The sequence below is a fragment of the Salmo salar genome, chromosome 01 (genome assembly GCF_965601325.2).
Source record: "Salmo salar chromosome 01, fSalSal1, whole genome shotgun sequence".
Lineage (NCBI taxonomy): Eukaryota > Metazoa > Chordata > Actinopteri > Salmoniformes > Salmonidae > Salmo > Salmo salar.
Genome location: NC_138291.1, coordinates 72,765,933 through 72,790,112, shown reverse-complemented (window position 1 = coordinate 72,790,112; position 24,180 = coordinate 72,765,933). Strand labels below are relative to the sequence as shown.

The following is a 24,180-nucleotide window of genomic DNA, read 5'->3' as shown; positions in this document are numbered from 1 at the left end:
GTTAAGCGCAAAGATTTCAGACTACCTCCCTGTGTGAATAGTGGCATAAAATATGGTCTCTCATGTGCTTGGTTATATCAGATCTGCTGTAATGTAGGTCAGAATCAAATCCTCTGGCCGTAAATTACTGTACACATACCAAAATATCATAGCTTTAGTGCTTATTTGGATACATGACAAATCCATGTAATTATACCAGCTGTCACAGTCAGTAGTACCACCGACTGATCAAAGGACCCCCACGAGTCAGACTGTCAATGACCCTTGTTAGCGAGGCCAAACGAGAAACCGAAGGACCCAGCCAGATCGACAGACTTCATACACGTGAAGGAGGAGAGCACATAGCCTTTAGTCCTGTCCTCCCTTTGTTTCCAGAGCCATCAGTTAGAGTGGTTTTAATATAGCCCCCTGGGGCTGCTGCTGTTGCTAATGACCAAGATAGAGGCACCTCCACTAGGACAGCCTTGGCCCACACTGCCCTCCCGTAGGCTCTGGAACCTGCCCGACCACTCAGAGACTAGCATCTGGTGGCAGGTACCAACACTTCCCATGTCTCTCCTACAGATCAGGCTCTTTTCTTTCTACTTTAATCTAAATTCATCTTGAAATGTGCTGTTCTTTTACACATGCTCAATAAGACAACTACGGTGTAAGTCGCTATGGAGAAGTGCATCTGCTGGAGTGGCTGTACTGTAATGTCATGACAATACTTACTATAGATAGAAACAGTGGTGTAACTCAAGGTGCGAGAGTACCGATCTCAGGTCATCCTTGGCTAAATAAATAGGCGTATTTCTGTACTAAAGCAGGTCATGGTGACAGATCTCTTACTCTGTCGCAGGGATGTCCTCAGGCAGACATCCCCCTTTATTTTATCTTCAATCTATAGGGTGCACCCGTTGTGGCAGTTTTCACCCAAAACCATACAGCAGGCAAAAGTGGGTCTCTCTCGCTCTCTCTGTGTGTAGAAACAGGGGCTGGGAATTGCCAGGGACCTCACGATACAATATTATCACGATACTTTGTTGCTGGTATGTATTACGATTCCACACGTATTGCGATTCGATCCTGTGATTTCATTGCGATTCGATGTTCCAAACATATTGCTCACAATATGTCTGCCGCAAAGGGACAAGAGAGCGCCAATTTCACCAGCCTCTCAACAGATTAGGATAAGGGTGTAGCTATAGGGTGCAGTTTTACTGTTAACTGGGACTCCAGGCCTGCTAGAGATCTGGTGGTGCTCAACGGGGGGGGGGGGGGGGTTCTTTATATGAGGAGGCCACAGAGGGGTGACTGCACCAATTATCAACCTTGGTCGAGGCTTAATAGAACACTCGCCAAGCTCTTCTGCGGAATACGCTTTAATTAATTAAAAACCTCTCATTATGCTATATTAAGACAGGGGCAGTACTCATCCAATTATAATTTCTCTGAACACGGCAAGGTCACTGACACAATGTCTTTTTATATAGATAGGTCATGATGATATTCTCTATTATACTTTGCTCCAGTGTAGCTTTGGTGGCATTGGCTACACAGCAATGCAGAATCTAGATAAAGGCTTGGTTTGATCCGCGTTAGATCTGCGCTAATTTCTGATCGAGCCGACATGCCGGCCTTTACCGTGAATGTGATCTGTGAAAGTCGAGAAAAAGGCCATTAACCTGTTATGGCTAGGGGGCAGTATTTTCACGGCTGGATAAAAAACGTACCCGATTTAATCTGATTATAACTCCTGCCCAGAAACTAGAATATGCATATAATTATTAACTTTGGATAGAAAACACTCCAAAGTTTCTAAAACTGTTTGAATGGTGTCTGTGAGTATAACAGAACTCATTTGGCAGGCCAAAACCTAAGAAGATTCTGTACAGGAAGTACCCTGTCTGACCATTTCTTGGCCTTCTTTGTCATCTCTATCCATTACAAAGGATCTCTGCTGTTACGTGACACTTCCTACGGCTTCCATGGGCTCTCAGAGCCTGGGAAAAAGCTCAATGACGTAATTCAAAGCCCTGGCTGAAACACACGAGCGCTTTTGCTAAGTGGTCTATCAGAGGACAAAGGGCTTAGGCGCGTGCACTGGCCGCCCCGGTCTTTCTGTTTTTCCCTCTATTTACCGAAAAGCAGATTCCCGGTCGGAATATTATCGCTTTTTTATGAGATAAATTGCATAAAAATTTATTTTAAACAGCGGTTGACATGCTTCGAAGTACGGTAATGGAATATTTAGATTTTTTTGGACACGAAATGCGCCATGCGCGTGACCCTGATTTACCATTTCGGATAGTGTCTAGAACGCACGAACAAAACACCGCTATTTGGATATAACGATGGATTATTTGGGACCAAACCAACATTTGATATTGAAGTAGAAGTCTGACGAAGAACAGGAAAGGTAATAACATTTTTCTTATAGTAAATCTGATTTTGGTGAAGGCTAAACTTGCCGGGTGTCTAAATAGCTAGCCCGTGATGGCTGGGCTATGTACTTAGAATATTGCAAAATGTGCTTTCACCAAAAAGCTATTTTAAAATCGGACATATCGAGTGCATAGAGGAGTTCTGTATCTATAATTCTTAAAATAATTGTTATGCTTTTTGTGAACGTTTATCGTGAGTAATTTAGTAAATTGTTAGTAAATTCCCCGGAAGTTTGCGGGGGGTATGCTAGTTCTGAACGTCACATGCTAATGTAAAAAGCTGTTTTTTGATATAAATATGAACTTGATTGAACAAAACATGCATGTATTGTATAACATAATGTCCTAGGTGTGTCATCTGATGAAGATCAAAGGTTAGTGCTGCATTTAGCTGTCTTCTGGGTTTTTGTGACATTATATGCTAGCTTGAAAAATGGGTGTCTGATTATTTCTGGCTGGGTACTCTGCTGACATAATCTAATGTTTTGCTTTCGCTGTAAAGACTTTTTGAAATCGGACAGTGTGGTTAGATTAACGAGAGTCTTGTCTTTAAAATGCTGTAAAATAGTCATATGTTTGAAAAATTGAAGTTTTCGGATTTTAGAGGAATTTGTATTTCGCGCCACGCCCATCATTGGATATTGGAGCAGGTGTTCCGCTAGCGGAACGTCTAGATGTAAGAGGTTAAAAGCTGCATTGTTAGCTGTCCAGCGCGCTGCGCTATGAATTGAATTCCGGCCTCAATCTATACTGCATCTGCCAAATAAAAAAATAAACCTACAAATGACAACCCTTCAAAAGACTGCTGGCGATGATGTGCATATACCAGCTATCGGCACAGATCTGACATCAACAGGACATTTAGGCTTAGCATGTGAGATTGCATGAGTAGATGCATTTAGCCCCAAGCTACAAGTAGCCTACATGCCCTAATAAACTGATCTGCTCATGTTTCAAATGCAAAGGCCATGAAAGAAATCACTTGGGGATCAGGCATACGCAGTTCCCAAATGAAATAAATGTTGTGAATTGCCGATGATTCAAAGACCGCAAAAGAACCTCTGGCTTGAAGCGTTCCCATAATAACACACACTTAAATCTTTCCATGATGAAGTCCAAGACAAAAACAACAACATCCACCCTAGGCTCTGCTCTAGCCATCTCAGCCCTCTGGCCCACTAACAGACAGTCTTTGTGTAGGTCAGCAAGCCTCAGCCGCGAGAGGAACTCAGTCCCCTGGAGCCTCCAAAACAAGCTCCACTACTCCGGGGCTCAGCATAGAGACATACAGCATTAAAGTGTCATATGTGGAGGATTATTTAGCGTTTGGATGATAGCAGAGAGGATGTGAGCTGTGAGTGTGCCAACTCATCTTTAAATGGCTTCTAAAATGGGCATGGGTGAGGTCAAAAGATACATTAGGCTCAGGCCCTGTGCGTGAATGGAGCGCTGTTCCCTTTAATGCAGTGAAAACAAAATGAGCTACTGCCTTAAGAACATACCCCAATGCAAAGCAGTGCTAAAGGGCGATGTTACACAGCAGGTCCACTCTTCAATTCACATCGGTACTGAAAAGTGTAGGCCTATAAGTCATTTATTTTTTTACTTGACGTGATACTACGCACATGGAATTTGTTTGGCTGGCGAGAGCTCCAGAAAAATCTGCATGTATGCCAAACAGAGACCACCAAATAAATAGGCCTAACATTCATTTGGATTGAGTAACCAAGAAGAGAAACCTCCATAGGACCAATCTCAACAATACTGGCAAACCCAAATGCCTAAATATTATTACTAGGAAAAAAATTAAATAAAAATCCCTTCATCCTCTACACATCGTCACTTAAAATGTTTGGAAAAATGTAAAATTACAATTTCCAGTGTGAAAGTTTTCAGTTAAGTTAATAAGTTAGATCTCAAAACCACCTTCTGGCCTCTGAATCACCAGGTAGTACTCAGTGAACTGTTGAGTATTTGGGAAGCACTCCTCACAGCTTCACAGTTGAATTCAGTGGACTGCAAAGTACCTGGGAGTGATGCATTAGATGATTACCTCTGGCCCTGATCCTAATGACCAAAGCCTAGCTAAGGAAGGTATCACGTACAGTTGAGTAATGAGGATCCTGAAAGAACATGACAAAGAATGAATAGCCTACTGCATAAATAAAAGGCGATACCATTTTTTAAATGAAAATCTAGTGCACTCCTAGTGTAATAAAGAGTCATAACTAGGAAAGCGTTGGTTCTAATCAATCATTCCTTCTGACAGTCATGAGCATTCCTCCTTCCTACAAAACCCAACAGTACAGTGTCATACCGTAGTAACACAGTATCCATGCCAACAACAATAGCACTCAATGAGTGACTAGCGCCTACAAATACTTAAGCAGCCGATCGATAAGTGCAATAGCAGAAACCTTTGGACATGACAAAATGCATATTATGCATGCCGATGAGAGCTGACTCCACAATAAAAATAAATAAATAAAATAAATTATATATAAATAAAATACATTATGGAACTATAGGCCACTCCACTTTAACAACCTCTGCACAAAGTCATTTTCCACGTGTCCAAGACACTGGTGCACTAATAGGATGGATGGAGGGGGGTGGGTCCCAGAGGAATGGAGATCTCGTCTGACACCGGAGCTCTGAAGAGGAGAGTTTGCTAAAGTATTACATTTGTTCAGTTGCAGGAGACTGAGCGGAGTCAGCACGATCAGTAGCTTAATAATGTTCCTCCTCCCGAGATTCAAGAGTGAAGCGACACTGCAGAAGCTTGGACAGACAAAAGAATGCCGCCAAACTACACAGACCCTTAGATGGTAGAGCTGCCAACATAACCACCATATATGCCAAATGAGCCCTGCAGTCTCTACGTGGCCACTTTAGTATGATGTTACCTCCCTTAGTTGAAAACCTAGAGAATTGATTATATTTACATCTGGAACACGTAAGATTAAAAAGGGATGAATTAAAAAAGGCAGGAACAACTGGGACCACAGCAAAGAAAAGCAAAGACATTGTTCAATATCAGTGACTCTCTCTAGACTTTGATCAGCCCCGCTAGGATATGGGTGATGAATGACTGGGGCCCGCTGGCCTGTTTTCCACTAGCCTAGTTTAGGATCAGCCAGGCAGGCCAGTCAGAGGTTAATAACCAGCAGCACGGAAGCACCAGGGTGAACCTTAAGCCAGGGCAGAGATAGCAGCTTAAGGCTGGATAGTAGGCAATCCAGAGCCTAGAAATAAGGAGTAGTGTGCTGGAGGATGCTTCAATTCAAGACCTCAATAAAAATCAAGGGGTCTTTTGACCAGACCTTTAATCTGAAATAATTTCTACACATTATCCAATATCATAAGACTGGGATGTTCTTGTTTCAGTGGAGCAATTACTTGTGTTCACTAGTCAGCCCCCAAAAAAACCCATCATTGCTGAAAGTCACAAAAGAAAAGTAAAAAAAAAAAAGCCAAGCAGTGTTAGCTGGCAGCTGGTCCACTGATCAGTCAAGTAGTTGTCATTCACACCAAAGGTCAGCCCTCCATCAAATCTCAACCCTTGATGAATGTGGTAATCAAGTGGATTTCAAACAAGTCAAAACGTACTACTCAGGTCTACTCAAAAACACCACAAGAAACACTGCTGTCCACATGAAAGGAAAATAGCATGGCGTTTCCAGTTAATGGAGTAGTTGATTGTGGGTGGTAAAGCCACAACGACAATTGAGAGACTTGCTACAAACAGTGGGGGCTTCACTGGATTGACAATATATAAAACATGAGGTTAGCACAAAGGCAGGGAATGCTAGGAAAAGATTGATGACACCCACCCTAGAAGCACACCACGTTCATTGTGCATCTAAGGCTAATGCTTTCAGCTTGACATGGCTACTTGGAGAGTTGATGTTCTTACTTAACCCAAGCGGCTAATAAGGGTCTGACAACTCTTGGCTTTGTGACAGATTATTTTAAGAGGGCCTAGCAGAGCTTTCGAGGCTTATGACATTAATGTCGATAAACAATGGCCCTGCGTAATGAGATGTTCACGGGATGTTTAATGGGATGTTCCAGGAAGGTCTCTTAGCCAAGCATGTAATAGCAGTGTCCAGAGACCTAGGCATTATCCTTCTCTACAATATGGTAATTTGATGAGCATTGGGCTTATGGGGATGTGACTGCGTAGTTTCTGCTTTGACAGTTGCAGATGACTATAGGAAGATCGATGGCGGCCGACTGGAGAGAACATCTGTCCAGATTGAGGAGAGGATTTCCCACGGCTGTGTCACAGACTGTGCTGCTGGGTAAATCCCCCATAGTCAGCTCCACACATTCCTGCCGTTGGTGCTGTGCATGCTGGATCAAGTGCATTTCCTGATCATCATTCTGAGTGCCAAGACACCCTGAGACGACCAATTATCTCTCCCAGCATCAGCACCTTCAGCAGAAACACCAACATATCATGGCTGAAATTCTTTATCGTCCTCCATGATAATTATGAAGTGGGTTCTCTCTCGGCTGTGAGGTTGGCAAAAAAATAGTTGGTGGACAGAGGTGCTGACAGCTAGATAAACTTCCCTTATATTAAGGCCAGAGCCCCTCCAGCCGCAGTCATCGTGTATACCAGATCTTGTCACCAGGCAGCCCCCCTTCCTCCCTCTATCCATCAGATTAATGAGAAGTCTCATTACTTGAGCAGAATGGAAATGATCACCCACGCTCTGAATTGACTCTCACATGCAAGAACCTCATATGATCTAATGCAGTGAAAGCATCAGCCAAGCAGCAAAACTGAGACACTACTGGCAGACAGCTTTTAAAGTTACTATAGTGGGGAAGTAACTCCTCATATTGTGTCCGTTTTAATACTGTTCTGAGCGCTCACAAGACTGAGGACAAAATACATCCCAGATCTTCATTAGTCAAAGCGTGAGACGGAGAGCCACATTAGTGTGCTGCGTTTCAGCTCCAAAACTGTCTGACATGTCTGCATGCAGTTCCCTTCCATTTATAGAAGCCTCCGTGACATCTGGATGGAGTTCCCCTTCCCACATCACACCAGCCACAGACATCTTCAAATATGTGTGTTTATACTTATTTTCCAATGTGTGTGTGTGTGTGTATTTGTTTATAGGCTAGTTTAAACTTGATTTTGTGCACATGTGTGTGTGTACAAGGCAGTCTCCACTGAAACGCGTCTTTCTGACAAACCTCAGGGTAGAAAATGTCATTGATCCCAAAGAGCAAGGAAGCTAATGGCTTTAACAGATCAGCACAATGAACCAGACCTCAGCACCAGATGCAATCTGTATCATTTTTCCATTAGAGCTTTAGGGTTAACTGCCCACTCACCTGGTAGTAGGACTTTATCTGCCGGATCAGAATGGAGAGGTTATGTATGCGCAGTGTTGAGTCATTGTTCACTTTCTTGTTGGTTCTTTGAACAGTGGCTTTTGGATTTCTGTGGGGAAGAAATAGATAAGAATAAGAGCAGAGTAGACAAATCCATTTGTAAATTGTCTTTCTGCCTTTCAGTCAGTCAGTAAAATGCTGCATTAGCAGTACAGTGTTAAATCAGTGTTTGAACATTGACATTTCTCATGGTTGTGTTGATGACCCCAGTACTAACAGAGCTAGGTCTAAACCAGGGCTCTCCAACCCTGTTCCAGGAGAGCTACCTTCCTGTAGATGTTCAATCCAACCCCAGTTGTAACAAACCTGATTCAGCTGATCAACCAGCTAATTATAACAAAATCAGGTACACTAGATTGCGGTTGGAGCGAAAACCTACAGGACGGTAGCTCTCCAGGAACAGGGTTGGAGTGAAAACCTACAGGACGGTAGATCTCCAGGAACAGGGTTGGAGTGAAAACCTACAGGACGGTAGATCTCCAGGAACAGGGTTGGAGCGAAAACCTACAGGACGGTAGATCTCCAGGAACAGGGTTGGAGCGAAAACCTACAGGACGGTAGATCTCCAGGAACAGGGTTGGAGCGAAAACCTACAGGACGGTAGCTCTCCAGGAACAGGGTTGGAGTGAAAACCTACAGGACGGTAGCTCTCCAGGAACAGGGTTGGAGTGAAAACCTACAGGACTGTAGCTCTCCAGGAACAGGGTTGGAGCGAAAACCTACAGGACGGTAGCTCTCCAGGAACAGGGTTGGAGTGAAAACCTACAGGACGGTAGCTCTCCAGGAACAGGGTTGGAGAGCTCTGGTCTAAACTTTGGAACGTTTGTCTGTGTTGCAGGACAGTTTGTTGCAAAAACAACTCACTTAACTATTACTTGAGTCTGGTGTGAGAATCACAGAGGGAGTGCATTCTAGTTTAGTGAAGGAGTACTATTGAGATGCGCTGCCCCCAGGGCTAGGAGCGTAACTGTTATCAGGAGTGTCAACCTGCATTAACAGACATTCCAGACATACTAAGCATGGGTGTGGTACTTCAGAACAATACGTCTTTTCCTTGCTCTGAGTGTATGAGGAATGCATGACATTTCACAGACTAGGTGAAAAACCTGCCGATGTGCCCTTGAGCAAGGCACTTAACCCCGATTGCTCTTGTAAGTCGCCCTGGATAAAAGCATCTGCTAAATGACTAAAATGTAAAAGAATATCAATGCAATTCCAACAATCTACCTTTAATTAATCAACAGTTTAGTAATTAATCATGCATTCTAAATCATTTAGCATTATTGTTTTCAAAACTATGAGGAATTCATTATGAAACTACCTGAAAAAAAAAAAGGGGTATTGAATTGAATTTTTGAACACTGACAGGACAAAAGCAGAGGAATTTCACCTCATCTGTCCTCACAGACCATCAAGGTTGACCCAATTTCTGAGTCCCTCTCGTCTGTCTGTTAATTCAGAGCTGTGCTTTGATGATCATCAACCAAAAGGTTTTGGACCAACATGGTTTACGTGCTCAGAGATTAAACACACGCAGGCCTCCACTGGGCTCCTTCACTGGCCAGATGGCTTGAGTTCAGTCTCTGGATGCTCTCCTCTGACCTCATTTCTTACTGAAGCCAATCTGATGGTGCGTCCATGCAGCGTTGCACTGATCTACTACGTGTGTAGCATGTGCGTGCAGCCATACATGCGTGAGTAAATACCTGCATCTGTGATCCAAGCTTTTAGCATTCATGCCTAACACAACCTCATGTGTACACGGCTAATTTCAAATTAACTTGCACAATTTCTCCCCTCACCGTTAACTCTGTTCTAGATTGGGATTCCAGGGAATTAGAACACTCAGTGAGGGATAAAATGCACCTCGGTCATAATACTCATAATGGAAAAATAGGCCCGTTGCCAAGCAACTGATAAAATAGAATAAACAGAGTTTCCAGCATCTTCCCGAAACCCCCTGTATTGTTAAGACTTAGCAGTTGGCCTAGAAAAACTAAAATGCCACTTCATAAGACCAGAGAGCCATCATTGAACTACGCTAAATAAAATGACAACATTCATGATTTTTTATGAAAGCAACTATCCCGAGAAGGGAAGCGGGTACAAAGCAGATGTGTTAATAGCCATTTTGATCAGCTACGCTCCCACACACACACTGTCGCCTCAGTCTTGCAAATCAGAAAGACAGGGTCTACTTTGAATGGCACTGGCCACATGACCCCACCGCTCACTCAGAGCCCCTCTAGAGGAGCACTTTGGGTGTGGGGGGGGTCATCTTAACCCCTAATTAAATAGCACGGAGGGAGCTGTAATCCTTTCAAGCCGAGCATTGGCTGCACAGAGGGAGCTGGGAAAGAGGATGCTAATTTAGTAACTAACTTCTCTATACATCAGAGCCAGAAACACACAGCCAATTCAATGTGCCTTAAACACAATCCCAATCCCACCGTGGCTCAGTTTTTTTTAGACCGAGGCCTTCTCCATTCCTCCTCCCTCATTGGGCTACATCACCCCCAGTGTTAGTGACTGCAGGCGCCTGAATAGGGCCCTTTGTGAGGTAGACAAAACCCAAATAATGTACCACGATGATCATATAGGCTTCAGAAAATGGGGAGTCAACATAAGTCAATAGTCAATGCAGAGCACAATACTGCCCAGGGCGCTCCTGCGTTGCATTGGGAAATAACCAACTTCTGACATGCGGCATCAAAGTCAACGGGGGCAGAGAGTTGAGCAGGGGCCGGCTGCCCAGCACGAGGAGAGGACAGAGCCAGTGAGCCTCTCAGTCTAAACACACTAGTGGTGAGGAGTGATTACTTCCCAGGCACATGGAGGGCTAGCTGGGGGAATCACCAGAGAGGAATGTGGATGATGACTACAGTTGTCCCACTGTGGTGAGGCAGTGTTCAGAACTATGCAGGCAAGATGACAGTGTGTGTGTGTGTGTGTGTGTGTGTGTGTGTGTGTGTGTGTGTGTGTGTGTGTGTGTGTGTGTGTGTGTGTGTCATGGAGCTGCTATAGTGTTGCCCAATCGTTTCCATTGTCAGCTCAGAGCTCCTGAAAGCCAGAACCGGTATCACGGCAACCTACTGTAACATAGTCGCTCTACAGGACAGCACACATGTTATAATATCCAGGGAGAGGGAACAGCTGCAGTAGGTTCTGTACCACTGCCTTATTTTTGTGGTCTTGTACTTTAACGGGTAGTTTGGTTCTGTATGGAGCTTTGTGGCATTCATGTACATTTCCATAGGGCCGTTCCTATTCCTGTGAGTCTCTGCACGGCCTTGTTAAAGCAGTACCCTTTCGAGGTCACAACAGCTGCTTCCTGCATGTCTGACTCACAGGGCTTTTTTCCAGTTTAACATCCTCCAATACCGTAGTCTAGTGACCGTGTGAGTGAAGCACAAGACATCAGGCATAATAATAAAAATGCCCACTGTTTATATTACCATTCAAAAACAGAACCACGAGCTCTGTTGTGTTCACACCAACCATAGGTAGACACGGAGAGAGGTCTTGGTTCAGGCAGGTAAACGGAATGTCGGCCAAGAAGAGTGGGAGATGCGACGCAGGGAGGATGGTCATTAATGTTTGGTCTGTGGCAGATAACGGGCAAGCAGCATGGTGTGGGTTGTCTGTCTAGCTGGCTGTCAGTGGTAGCCTATGACTGAAGACTTTGATCTCCAAGGAAAAATAACCTAGCTGAGGGAAATTCAACAAATACACACCAGCCGTCCAGCAAGAATCCAAACTATAGCCCGTCTTCCTAAGCAGGAGAGAAAACAAAAGCAGGAGGCATGCTGCTCTGTGAAAACACAGGGAGAGAGTGTGCATGGAGACGTGTTGTGTCCGGTTCAGCAGTGTTGCAGAGGTGGTGGTTGTGATGCTGTCCCATCACCCGTTTATTTCCAGTTGAAAAAAACTAAAAAACTGTTTGTGTGAATTGGGGAGCTGCTGGAGATTTTAATCCTATATGGATTAAGACAATTCAACTGTTGTCCTTCAACAGATAGCTTCCTCTAAGCTGCTGCACCGCTGCGTTAAGTGGCCATGTCGCGTTGGAAGTGGGCCGCACTCGTCTGTGCTTTTGTCCTGACTGAGGTGTTGAGGGAGGGGCTCAGGAACAATGAGCATGTGGTTTCCCTGCAGCTGCTGCACGGCTTCAGGTGGAATTAACGCGTGTGTCACATGCTCATTAGTTTCATTCATCTGAGTTTCATGGACTGTGGTGATGTTTTTGAGCACTGAAGTGGAAAATAGCACACTAACAATATCACTTCCAGAATTGAGGGGGATGTAGTTTGGCCTTGATACATAGATCTAGCTTCAAAAACAGCTTTAGCTCTAAATTGTGCTACAATATGGCCTTGAGGTCAACCATCCCAGACATTGAAAATGCAGCAATTCACCTTATTCCAACTGTGGACCTGAACCATTGTAATGTATGCCAGTATAACCAGAAAAAAAATAACCTGTTTTTTGACCAATGAGAAGAGAGAAATTTCACTTCTGTCCAGTCTGTGCACCACACAAGAAAACAGACCTACAGTATATTGCTGAAAGGTGGTCTAATTGGCTGGGCAGTAGTGACTGAGGGGCAGGACAGTGACACCATGCCATCTGTGAGTCCAACTAGCCGTTAGATAATCCAGCAGGGCTTCCTGGACAACTTAAGTCTCCCTGCCTCCCTGGAGAGATATTACAAAATAAACGTACAGATGCTTAAATCATTTGTAGCCCCTATCTGTGTACAGCACATGATGAACCACACACATACAGTATTCAACCAGAGAAGATTAAAATGGTAGTAAGCCAAACTCACTATTTGTACAACAAGCACTGCAACTCGTTTCATGTTCATTTTATGCAGTACATGATACACCCTCTACTTCAAAGCATGCGAAGCTGAAGGTCTATACAGCTCTGTGCTAGAAGGATGATGCCTGTATGCCTAGTAGACATGCGTTTTTAAATGGATTGCTTGATCTATCAGACATCCATTTATCGTTCTAATGGACAAGACTGAGCACCCCTTTATGAGGCTATATTGATCATAGGCAGGTCAATACCATGTACGCCCACCATTACGCCCACAATAACAGCACTCTGCAGGAGTTTCAACACAGACATGGGCAGTGAGAGGGCGTATTGTTGGGCAAAGCCATCAGCTTTACAAACCGCTGGGCAGTTCATCCTTTTCATCACTTAACGCAGCTCTCCACTCTGCATACCAACTCAGCATCACTGCAGACAACATTACGCTTGGTAGCCATGACCTGTTGAATAAACTTATAGACATATGAGCTGTGACATGATTAACATTAAATCTACTCTTTTGCACAACTTCACTAAATAAACTGGAAGCCTGTGTTTTGATATGGCCGAATCAAATAAACCAAGGACAAACATGGGGGAATAATAATAACTTCATCCAGCACAAGGTAAATATTTACCAGTGAATATCTTAAACCAGCCAATGCAAGATGAACATGTAACCTTGATGAAACTGTGAGAGTGAGACAAAGACGTGCTTCACAACAGATTTTGACAATGTGCCTTCTGTGTGGGAGTCTTGCTGGGCAGACGAGTGCCAACAGCTGCCCAAAACTGACCACACACACACACACACACACACACACACACACACACACACACACACACACACACACACACACACACACACACACACACACACACACACACACACACACACAAAGAGCTAGGATGAAGTGACTGGCCAGCCCCAACACCCTGCCAGCCAGACAAGGACAGCTAGACTACAGTTCATTAAAACTGCTCTTGGGATGAGAATCAACAATTCCAAATATTAGGCTTTGACTGATTATATTGGCAATTGTAAACGAAGCCTACCGGTATGACTGGAGTAATGGATATGAATACAACACCAACTTTGTCAAAACAGACCTGAGTAGAGTTTGCAAAGTCATTGGCAACCTAGTAAGATTTGAGAGCTGATTACAGTGTTGTCAAGGCAGCATGAGCACAGCTAGTACCAGGAAACTGTGAGATAACTGATGCTCTGGGCCAGTAGAGCTTAGACCTTAATAGAACGTTAATAGAACGTGTGAGAAGTAACAAGCTCATAGTGTGAGAAGAAAGTGCTCGGCCATAACAAAAAAGGAATTTATTTGATGTCTGCCTTCTGATTTTGAATCCAGAGTGATAATGCCCCATAATAAATAACTTGGTTAGGGGTCATTCTACTCATACAGGATAAATAGGCCAAAACTGACATAGGCTACCTTATAATGCAAACCTAGCCCAGACAAAAGCATGGGTGGAAACCGCCTTCTTTTGTATAGTGCGTGTCAGTGGTCATGGCAGAGATTGACGGATTCCTCATTTCTACTCCTCCTCAGGGGGTAGGCTGGGTGAGTGAGGTAGAATAGCCACCCTCTGTATTATTCTAGCAGGCAAGAGGAGCAAGCGCCAGGGAGAGGGAGTCTTCAGTAGGCTGCAGATGACAATTCACATTCTGAAATTTTTCAGTGACTGACTGCTCGAGTGGAAGATGACCTGCTGCAGACTCCGCCATCAATACAGAACTCGAGGTGAAACGATCTTCAAAATACCTACAACTCATTCTGATTAGACCACCTAATCCAGTTGCATCGATGGCTGACATATTTCACTAGCGAAATGTGTCTGTGGAATTAATTTAACATTTTTTTGTCCTGAATTTGTGTCATGAATCCACTGTAACCTACAGTGCAGGGCGAAACTTGATGATAGTGGCCAATGGATCAGAAGCATGCGTGGCCATTCATTCATTCATGTGAAAGACCTAGAGCACCGATAAATGACAGACAGGCTACTACTTACATCTCAAGCATGATCTCGTTTAAATAAATGCCATCCAACAATTCAATGTATTCCGATAGTTTGGTGCCATCGTTTCCTGATGAATGCCCAGCCGCCTTAACCTGAAAAATATGACAATACACACCAAACCTGTCAGCAAAACCAAATCACTTGTTAAACAGGGCATTTATGTTGGATACCCTGCTTAATTGCTATGCTCAAATTCCCATAGAATGGTTAATTAGGGTGCCTTACCCAGGCGACCAAAGGCGTGAGCAGAAATTGTTCCAACAATGGCGTAAAAACCTCACTTTCCATTTCCTTGTGTTGGACAGCGACAATTCCAGAGAATTTGAATTAAACTGTATTTTCTCCTTGTCGGGGAATTTTCTCCGCGTCGCCTTTCACCCCTCTGAACGCGTCCTTAATTTAGACGCCGCTCATGTGGTTGATTTAATTAAACAGACACAAATTTTGCCGATAAAGAAAACAAGTCAATGACGTCGGGTTTTGCTGAAAATAAAATTCATCCACAATTAACGTATCTGCTACCCTAGATAAACATGTCTTAACGTTACCCTCCTTGAGAAGGACTTACATTTTTTGAAAAACCTTGAATATCATCTAGCCTGTGCCCATCAAGGCAGCTTACCTACCTACAGCTAAATGTCTTTAACTAAGACATTAGACCTGTACAGGTAGGCTAATAATACAGAACATGCTCCATGAAAAGCTAACGTTCATCTGATAAAACACAGAGCTAGTAGTAAGCCTAAAGACAGTAACTGGTTTCCTCCAATGGACGTCGAGTTACAATGTTCTTTAAAAAAAAGTATTCCTTTCCCCATCACGTTCTTATAAGTCTTGAAGGTCGCATATTTTTTCCCCCATAAAACCAACGACTGTTGCAACAGAAATAGGCAGAGATGGTTTTTTTCTGTCATGTATTCCCTTCTTCCAGCCAAGTGTCTAACGGCTGAACAGCCTACTACTGACATGAGTTTACTGATGGCGCTAGACTAAGTACCGCCTCCACGGGCTCGACTCCGTTTTGTTTTCGTTCCAGCGTACTCATCCACCCGTAGAGGACGTGTCTTCTTCCGCCAAAATCAACTGCGCTCAAGAAAATAGGGCTGCAGCACGTTGTCATTAACAGTTCCACTTCCACATGAAATGGATTATGTTGTATGTAGACTATAGACTACATTAGCAGGACATAATGATTCACATTTGATGTGTCTTCTTTGTCAATGTAGGTTATTGGCTGGCTGCCAATGTAGGTTATGAGTAGTATTCATATAAATGATCTCAAACAACATGACTAGAAAAATCATGTGTCACCACGTAGAGATCGATACGTATGTCCAGACAAATCTTTGTATTAAGGATTGAAAGAAATCCTCATCTGCCCATCTATAGATATATCCTGAAGTAATTGATCAAAAAAACAGTTTTCTTCAATTTGTGTGATACTTGCATGCCAGTGCACATATCATTTATCCTCAAACACACACAACCCTTAGATTATCCTATTTGGAATGCACTGCTTTGTAGGTCACGGAAATTCATATTGGATTTTTAAACTGTTATCTACCTGTAATTACAAACAAAGTGTCACAGGAAGGCCAAGTAGATAATCAAGGACCTCAGCCACCCGAGCCACAGCCTGTTCACCCCGTTACCATCTAGAAGGCAGAGAAAGTACAAGTGCATCAAAGCTGGGCATGAGAGACTGATGAACAGCTTCTATCTCCAAGCCATCAGACTGTTAAACAGTCATCACTAGCCGGCCTCTGCCCAGTACACTGCCCTGAACCTTAGACACTGTCACTAGCTTACCGGTACTCTACCCTGTGCCTTTGAGACTGGTCACTTTAATAATGTTTACATACTGTTTTACCCACTTAATATGTATATAGTGTATTCTACTGTAGTCATAAGTCATCTTAGATAACTACTGCTGTACACACCTTTTATATTCACATACGTTCTATACTGTCTATACACACCATTCACATACATATTATTTATATTCCGTACTCTGGTCCAGAAGCTAGTTCCCTGCAATTCTATCCATTTTGCCATGGGGTTTTGTTCTACGTATTTTAGTACTGTATTCTTGGCATAGTTCATTGCAATATTTCTACTACCATACATTGGGTTTTAGTTACACTGTTTATACACACCATATATTTATTTATATACTAGATTCTTGACATAACCCACTCTAATATATCTACTGCTGTACAAATCACTCTTAGCAACGTGGGGTAACTAGCCCCCCCACTAAAAACAATGTCCAATGGCTGACACAAAAAAAGTTTGGTAAAACAATTGATATGTGGATGATGGTCATGCTTAGGCAAACAAACAATTACGTTTTCACTTTTTTAGTTATTTCATGAAATGTTGTTTTTAAATAAATCAAATATTGGAACAAAATGGCATTGCACATCTCACTATTAATATCCTCACTATGATCAGTGGTGTAAAGTACTTAAAGTTAAAATACTTTAAAGTACTACTTAAGTAGTTTTTGCGGGTAAGTAATTTATTATTTATATATTTTGTACAACTTTTACTTTTACTACACTACATTCCTAAACAAAATAATATACAGTACTTTCTACTCCATACATTTTCTCTGACACCCAAAAGTACTCGTTACATTTCTAATGCTTAGCAGGACAGGAAAATGGTCCAAATCACACACTTATCAAGAGAACATCCCTGGACATCCCTACTGCCTCTGATCTGGTGGACTCACTAAACACACATAGTTAATTTGTAAATTATGTTTGAGTGTGCCCCTGGCTATCTGTAAATAAAATAAAAACAAGATAATTGTGTTGTCTGGTTTGCTTAATATAAGGAACGTGAAATTATTTATACTTTTAATGCTTAAGTATATTTTAGCAATTACATTTACTTCTGATACAAGCATATTTAAAACCAAATACCTTTAGACTATAACTCAAGTAGTATTTTACTGGGTGATTTCACTTGAGTCATTTTCTCTTAAGGTATCTTGAGAAAAAATAAAGTATCTTGATTTTTACTCAAGTATGACAATTGGGTACTTTTTCCACCACTGACTATGATTATGTTTTCATGTAAGGTACCTCTTTTCATGTTCCTGCCAAATCATGTCCAAGTCATCATAAAGTATCTAAAATGCAAATGTGGGTACTATTGATTTGCATTGGATTGCCGGGTGGGAGAGAGTTGCTCCATTGGAGAGAAGGTGAGTAGTGGCAGACAGGGAAAGTGTTTTGTAAACAACAGGTGTAGATTAACCATGTAATGCATATTTACGTGCCCATCCCAACAGTGCAGAGAGAAAAAAATTGAATTATTGAAAAATAAACAGGATAGATAATAAACAGCAAGCAGTAGAATATGGGATGAGTCACAAGAGTTAGTGCAAAAAGGGCCAATACAGATAAATAGTTAACCAATAACTACCTGGACTAACTATTTAGGAGTCTTATGGCTTGGAGATAAAAGCTGTTTATGGTCATGTTGGTTCCAGACTTGATGCATCAGTACCGCTTGGATCCAGTTGCTGGGGGGAGGTGTTTAGTCCCAGGGTCCTTAGCTTAGTGATGAGCTTTGTGGGCACTATGGAGTTGAACTCTGAGCTGTAGTCAATGAACACTATTCTCACGTAGGTGTTTCTTTTTGGTTGGAAGGGCTGTATGGAGTGCAATTGAGATTGCGACATCTGTGGATCTGTTGGGGCGGTATGCGAATTGGAGTGGGTCTAGGGTTTACGGGATGTTGGTGTTGGCCTTTCAATGCACTTCATGGCTACAGACGTGCGTGCATCGGGGCGGTAGTCACCTTGGCTTCTTGGACACAGGGACTATGGTGGTCTGCTTGAAACATGTAGGTATTACAGACTCGGTCAGGGAGAGGTTGAAAATGTCAGTGAAGACATCTGACCACATCCGTATTGAGTGAGTCACTGGTACTTCGTGCTTTAGTTTTTGCTTGTAAGCAGGAATCAGGAGGATAGAATTATGGTCAGATTTGTCAAATGGAGGATGAGGGAGAACTTTGTACGTGTCTCTGTGTGCGGAGTAAAGTTTGTCTAGAGTTTTTTTCCCTCTGGTTGCACATGTGACATGCTGGTAAAAATGAGGTAAAATGGACGTTGAGGTAAAAGTTTGCCAGCATTAAAGTCTCCGGCCACTAGGAGCACCGCTTCTACAATTTAAAGATTTTACTGAATTGAAGTTTATTTAAAGAAATCAGTCAATTGAAATAAATTCATTAGGCCCTAATCTATGGATTTCACCTGACTGGGTATACAAATATGCATCTGTTGGTCACAGATACAGCACCTTCAAAATAAAGGTAGGGGCGGGATCAGAAAACCAGTCATTATCTGATGTGACCACCATTTGCCTCATGCAGCGTGGCACATCTCCTGTTGATTGTGGCCTGCGGAATGTTGTCCCACTCCTCTTCAATGGCTGTGCGAAGTTGCTGGATATTGGTGAGAACTGGAACACGCTGTCGTACTCGTCAATCCAGAGCATTCCCAAACATGCTCAATGGGTGACATGTCTGGTGAGTATGCTGGCCATGGAAGAACTGGGACATTTTCAGCTTCCAGGAATTGTGTATAGATCCTTGCAACATGGGCATTATCATGCTGAAACATGAGGTGATGGCGGCAGATGAATGGCACGACAGTGGGCCTCAGGGTCTAGTCACGGTATCTCTGTGCATTCAAATTGCTATCGATAAAATGCAATTTATTTCAATTGACTGATTTCTTTATATGACCTGTAACTCAGTAAAATCTTTGACATTTTTGCATGTTGCGTTTAGATTTTTGTTCAGAATAGTAAAATAAGAATTTCTGCTAAACTGTGTACGTGATCAATAAACTTTGATTTGATGAGCTGTCAGCAGTTAGGAAGCATATTTCAGTGGAGGCCGCTGAGGGGCTGATGGCTCATAATAACGGCTGGAACAGAGTAAATGGAATGGGATCAAACACATGGAAACCATGTGTTTGATGGATTTCATACCAGCCCACCATTCCGCTCCAGCTATTACCACAAGCCCGTTCTCCCCAATTAAAGAGCCACCAACCTCATGTATGCATATTTTGAGACCAGCTCAGTCATTCATCCCACGAGATAAGCCTCACAATCAACCTAACTGATTATTTGGTCTGTCAGAATGAATGGGGAAAGGGCAATGCCACCAAAAAGGCAATTTAAAAACAATGACTTACTTGTTAATGGTTACGTCTGAGGTCTTAGCTAAAATCTATGTATGGAAGCACATCACTTTCCCTGAAATAATTACTAGGGGTATGTGTGAAAATCATTTTACACAGGGACACTAGAAGTCAATCTTAAATTAATCATTGTTTATTGCCAGTGCACTGGAGAGGTTCCAACTCAATGCACCATCGTGAACATCTGTTAGGAGCTCAGCAGTTGTCTTATATACGGCTGTACACAGACAAGTTATATTTGCATGATTTAGCATCATTCATTCATCATTACCATTTTGTTTCATTCATGTGACCGACCAATACTGGTTCATGACATTTGACAGACCAATACCTCACGAGGCTTCTTCTCTCTAAGCTGAGACCTTGAAACTGAGATATCTTTCATTCTCAAAACAAAGGTCTGGGCGTACTGCCAAATTGCAGCTACTGATAATGAGGATTCGTTCAGTCAGGCACTTGCATGAACACAGAAAACGGTTATTAGAAAAGCACATGAATAGAACACAGACATTTCGTATTAGAAAAGCACAAACATGAAACATTTCCAGCACAGGTCATTCTCTACTCTGCTGAGATAAGGAAGGAGAGCTTCTGAGTTCATTTGATGTGACTTTCTGGGACTTTCTGGAAACACTATCTCCCATGGATGTAGGCTTTTGTTTATGTTCAAAAAGAGGATGTTAGGTAGACATTCCATGTGTTCTCTGGTTTGGGCGGGACTTTGGACTACCATTTTTGTAGGAGGGGATTCAGATTCAAATACACAGCAGGCCAACCCACAGGCCAGGCTGAGCACATAGATTCTGAAACACTTATAGGTAATTAATACTCATCAATTCATCATGACTCATGTAATGCACACCTAGCACAATCTGAATACAATTATATTTAATATGGACATTTTTTTAGTGGAGCTCCATTTTTGTCTTTTCAATGGGGAGAACAGTGTGTGTTTAGCATAACCCTTGGTTTTGAAAATGTGATTGGTCATATGTCTTTTATTCATAAATTATTAATCATGTTTATGTGGTGCGTAACAGAGCATACTAATTCATTATTGGGTCATAGAGTAACAGCAGCATTCCTTACGCAGCTTGAACACAACAGGGAAAACAACTCTACAAATTCTTTCAACTTGGCTGGCTTCTTAAAAACGCAGACCGCCCCTTTGGCTAAGGAAACTCAAACTCTCCAAACCCAGTGTACTCAAACAGAGCTGCAACAGAGGTGCATGGAAGAAAAATCACATTCAAAATCATGTTAATTTAACCTAAAGCAAAGATTCCACTGACCAAGCAATGCCGCAATACCAAAACGCCAGTCTCTCTCTCTCTCTCTCTCTCTCTCTCTCTCTCTCTCTCTCTCTCTCTCTCTCTCTCTCTCTCTTCTCTCTCTCTCTCTCGTCACAGCGGTCAGGAATCCCACCACTGTGTACTCTCTGTTTAGGGCCAGATAGCATTCCAATATGCTCAGTTTTTTGGGTTGATTCTTTCCAGTGTGTCAAATAGTTCTATTTTTGTTTTCTCGCTGCTCTAGGTGGGTTGTCCGTTGCTCCATTTCTGCTGTGTGAGGTGCTGGGGTTGTGGGCAATGTCTTTCAGGGTTCTTCAAAAAGTGGAACGACTTCCTTGGAGTTTGGGAGTCGTCACCAAGAGAGAGCTTCTCCTGCTGTGCCATGTCTTTGATTCTGTAGAAGTCCTGTTGGAAGTCTTTGAAGCTTCCCTACACCACCGCTGTTCCAACCTTGTACAAATTGACATAGGCTGTCTCAGTCTCAGGGTCCTCGTCTGATTTTCCACCCACCCTGGGCAAATACCCTCTCTCTTGACAGAGGGGTAGTGTGCTCTTATAGCAGTGTGCCATGCCAGGGGATTGTATGTGTGGAAAATGAAGCTGCTTATGTTCCCAGTCTTGTAGCAGTCCGCAGATAGTGTCTCTGGAGTCATTTTTAATTTGAGGGGAACTGTACTATGATAGTCTCTGCAAAGGGGTGTAAAGAAGCCACGGGGCACCGAGGCCTCTGCATTTGGGTGGGGGAAGTTGTGATTTTATGTTGCCAAGGGCTTTCACACCTCTCACTTCACTGCAAATTGAAGTTGCAGCCGGGCCTGTTCTATCCTAGCAAGCTTGGTAGCTCTGTAACCCTAATTTACCATTCAGAAGCACATTAAGGTCCTGGAGTGGCCTAGCCAGTCTCCAGACCTTAATCCCATAGAAAATCTGTGGAGGGAGCTGAAGGTTCGAGTTGCCATACGTTAGCCTCGAAACCTTAATGACTTGGAGAAGATCTGCAAAGAGGAGTGGGACAAAATCCCTCCTGAGATGTGTGCAAACCTGGTGGCCAACTACAAGAAACGTCTGACCTCTGTGATTGCCAACAAGGGATTTGCCACCAAGTACTAAGTCATGTCTTGCAGAGGGGTCAAATACTTATTACCCTCATTAAAATGCAAATCAATTTATAACATTTTTGACATGCGTTTTTCTGGATTTTTTTGTTGTTATTCTGTCTCTCACTGTTCAAATAAACCTACCATTAAAATTATAGACTGATCATTTCTTTGTCAGTGGACAAACGTACAAAATCAGCAGGGGATCAAATACTTTTTTCCCCTCACTGTATGTCACGCCCTGACCTTAGAGATACTTATTATTCTCTATGTTTGGTTAGGTCAGGGTGTGACTCGGGTGGGAAAGTCTATGTTTTCTATTTCTTTGTGTTTGGCCGAGTGTTGTTCCCAATCAGAGGCAGCTGTCGATCGTTGTCTCTGATTGGGGATCATATATAAGTTGTCATTTTCCTTTTGGGTTTTTGTGGGATCTTGTTTTCTGTTTCGTGTCTGTGCCTGACAGAACTGTGCACTTTCGTTTTCGCCTTTTGGTATTTTGTTTTAGTGTTTTGTGAATAAAAGAATCATGAACACTTTCCACGCTGCACTTTGGTCTACTCTTCCTACCACCAACGAGAGCCGTCACAATCTAACTCTCATGAGCTCATGACCCTTTCCTCGCTCGTGCTTGGTTCCTGTTACTTATTACATGTAATCATTTGAATGTAATCTGATTACAAAAAACTAAAATCAGTTACGTTACCAGCAAAAATACTTTTGGAAAACTCAATTACTTCTTGGATTACTTTTAAATTCAGAAAGGATAATTGTAAAGGAAAATACGTTATGACACCTTTGTGTTCTCAATGGCATTCAATTTACCATTGACAAAAGGCGCAAGTTTAAGTTTGTTCCACCTTAAGTGAGTCTGACCACAAATCAGAGACCAATATGATGACACTGACCACAAATCAGAGACCAATATGATGACACACTAACCTGAAAGTAGTCAGATTACATTACTGAGTTTTGGTAATCCAAAAGTTGCGTTAATGATTACAGTTTTGGACAGGTACAGTACCTTCGGAAGTATTCAGACCCATTGACTTTTTACACATTTTGTTACGTTACAGCCTTATTCTAAAATGGATTAAATAAATAAAAAATCCTCAGCAATCTACACACAATACCCCATAATGACAAAGCAAAAACAGGTTTTTAGAAATGTTTGCTAATTTATTAATAACTAAAAGATACCTTATTTACCTAAGTATTCAGACCCTTTGCTATTAGACTTTAAATTCAGCTCAGGTGCATCCTGCTTCCATTGATCATCCTTGAGATGTTTCTACAACTTGATTGGAGATAACCTGTGGTAAATTCAATTGATTGGACATGATTTGGAAAGGCACACACCTGTCTATATAAGGTCCCACAATTGACAATGCATGTCAGAGCAAAAACCAAGCCATGAGGTTGAAGGAATTGTCCGTAGAGCTCCGAGACAGGATTTTGTCGAGGCACAGATCTGGGGAAGGGTACCAAAACATGTCTGCAGCATTGAAGGTCCCCAAGAACACAGTGGCCTCCATCATTCTTAAATGGAAGAAGGGGGTTCCAAACTGAGCAATCAGGGGAGAAGGGCCTTGGTCAGGGAGGTAACCAAGAACCCGATGGTCACTCTGACAGAGCTCTAGAGTTCCTCTGTGGAGATAGGAGAACTTTCCAGAAGGACAACCATCTCTGCAGTACTCCATCCATCAGGCCTTTATGGTAGAGTGGCCAGACGGAAGCCTTTCGTCAGTAAAAGGCACATGACAGCTCGCTTGGAGTTTGCCAAAATGATTCTCAGACCATGCGAAACAAGATTATCTGGTTTGATGAAACTAAGATGGAACTCTTTGGCCTGAATGCCAAGCATCACGTCT

The 24,180-nt window shown here is 42.6% G+C and overlaps 1 protein-coding gene across 6 annotated transcripts in view; it reads right to left on the bottom strand.

Annotated features, from left to right (window-relative positions):
- LOC106607988 (girdin) overlaps positions 1–15,696 on the bottom strand; it is a 94,349-nt gene extending 78,653 nt beyond the window's left edge. For 3 of the 6 annotated variants that reach the window (XR_001329355.3, XM_014205542.3, XM_014205573.3), the window contains exons 1-3: positions 14,922–15,696; positions 14,688–14,788; positions 7,779–7,887 (exon numbers count right to left, since the gene is read on the bottom strand). Coding sequence is in view for 5 of the 6 variants with exons in the window: in XM_014205542.3 (XP_014061017.1) it covers positions 7,779–7,887; positions 14,688–14,788; positions 14,922–14,984 (273 nt within the window). In the remaining variant the exon portion in view is untranslated. The remainder of the gene's footprint in view (positions 1–7,778; positions 7,888–14,687; positions 14,789–14,921) is intronic. The other 3 variants (XM_014205587.3, XM_014205565.3, XM_014205558.3) reach the window with 1 other exon arrangement.
- Positions 15,697–24,180: the final 8,484 nt, after the last annotated feature.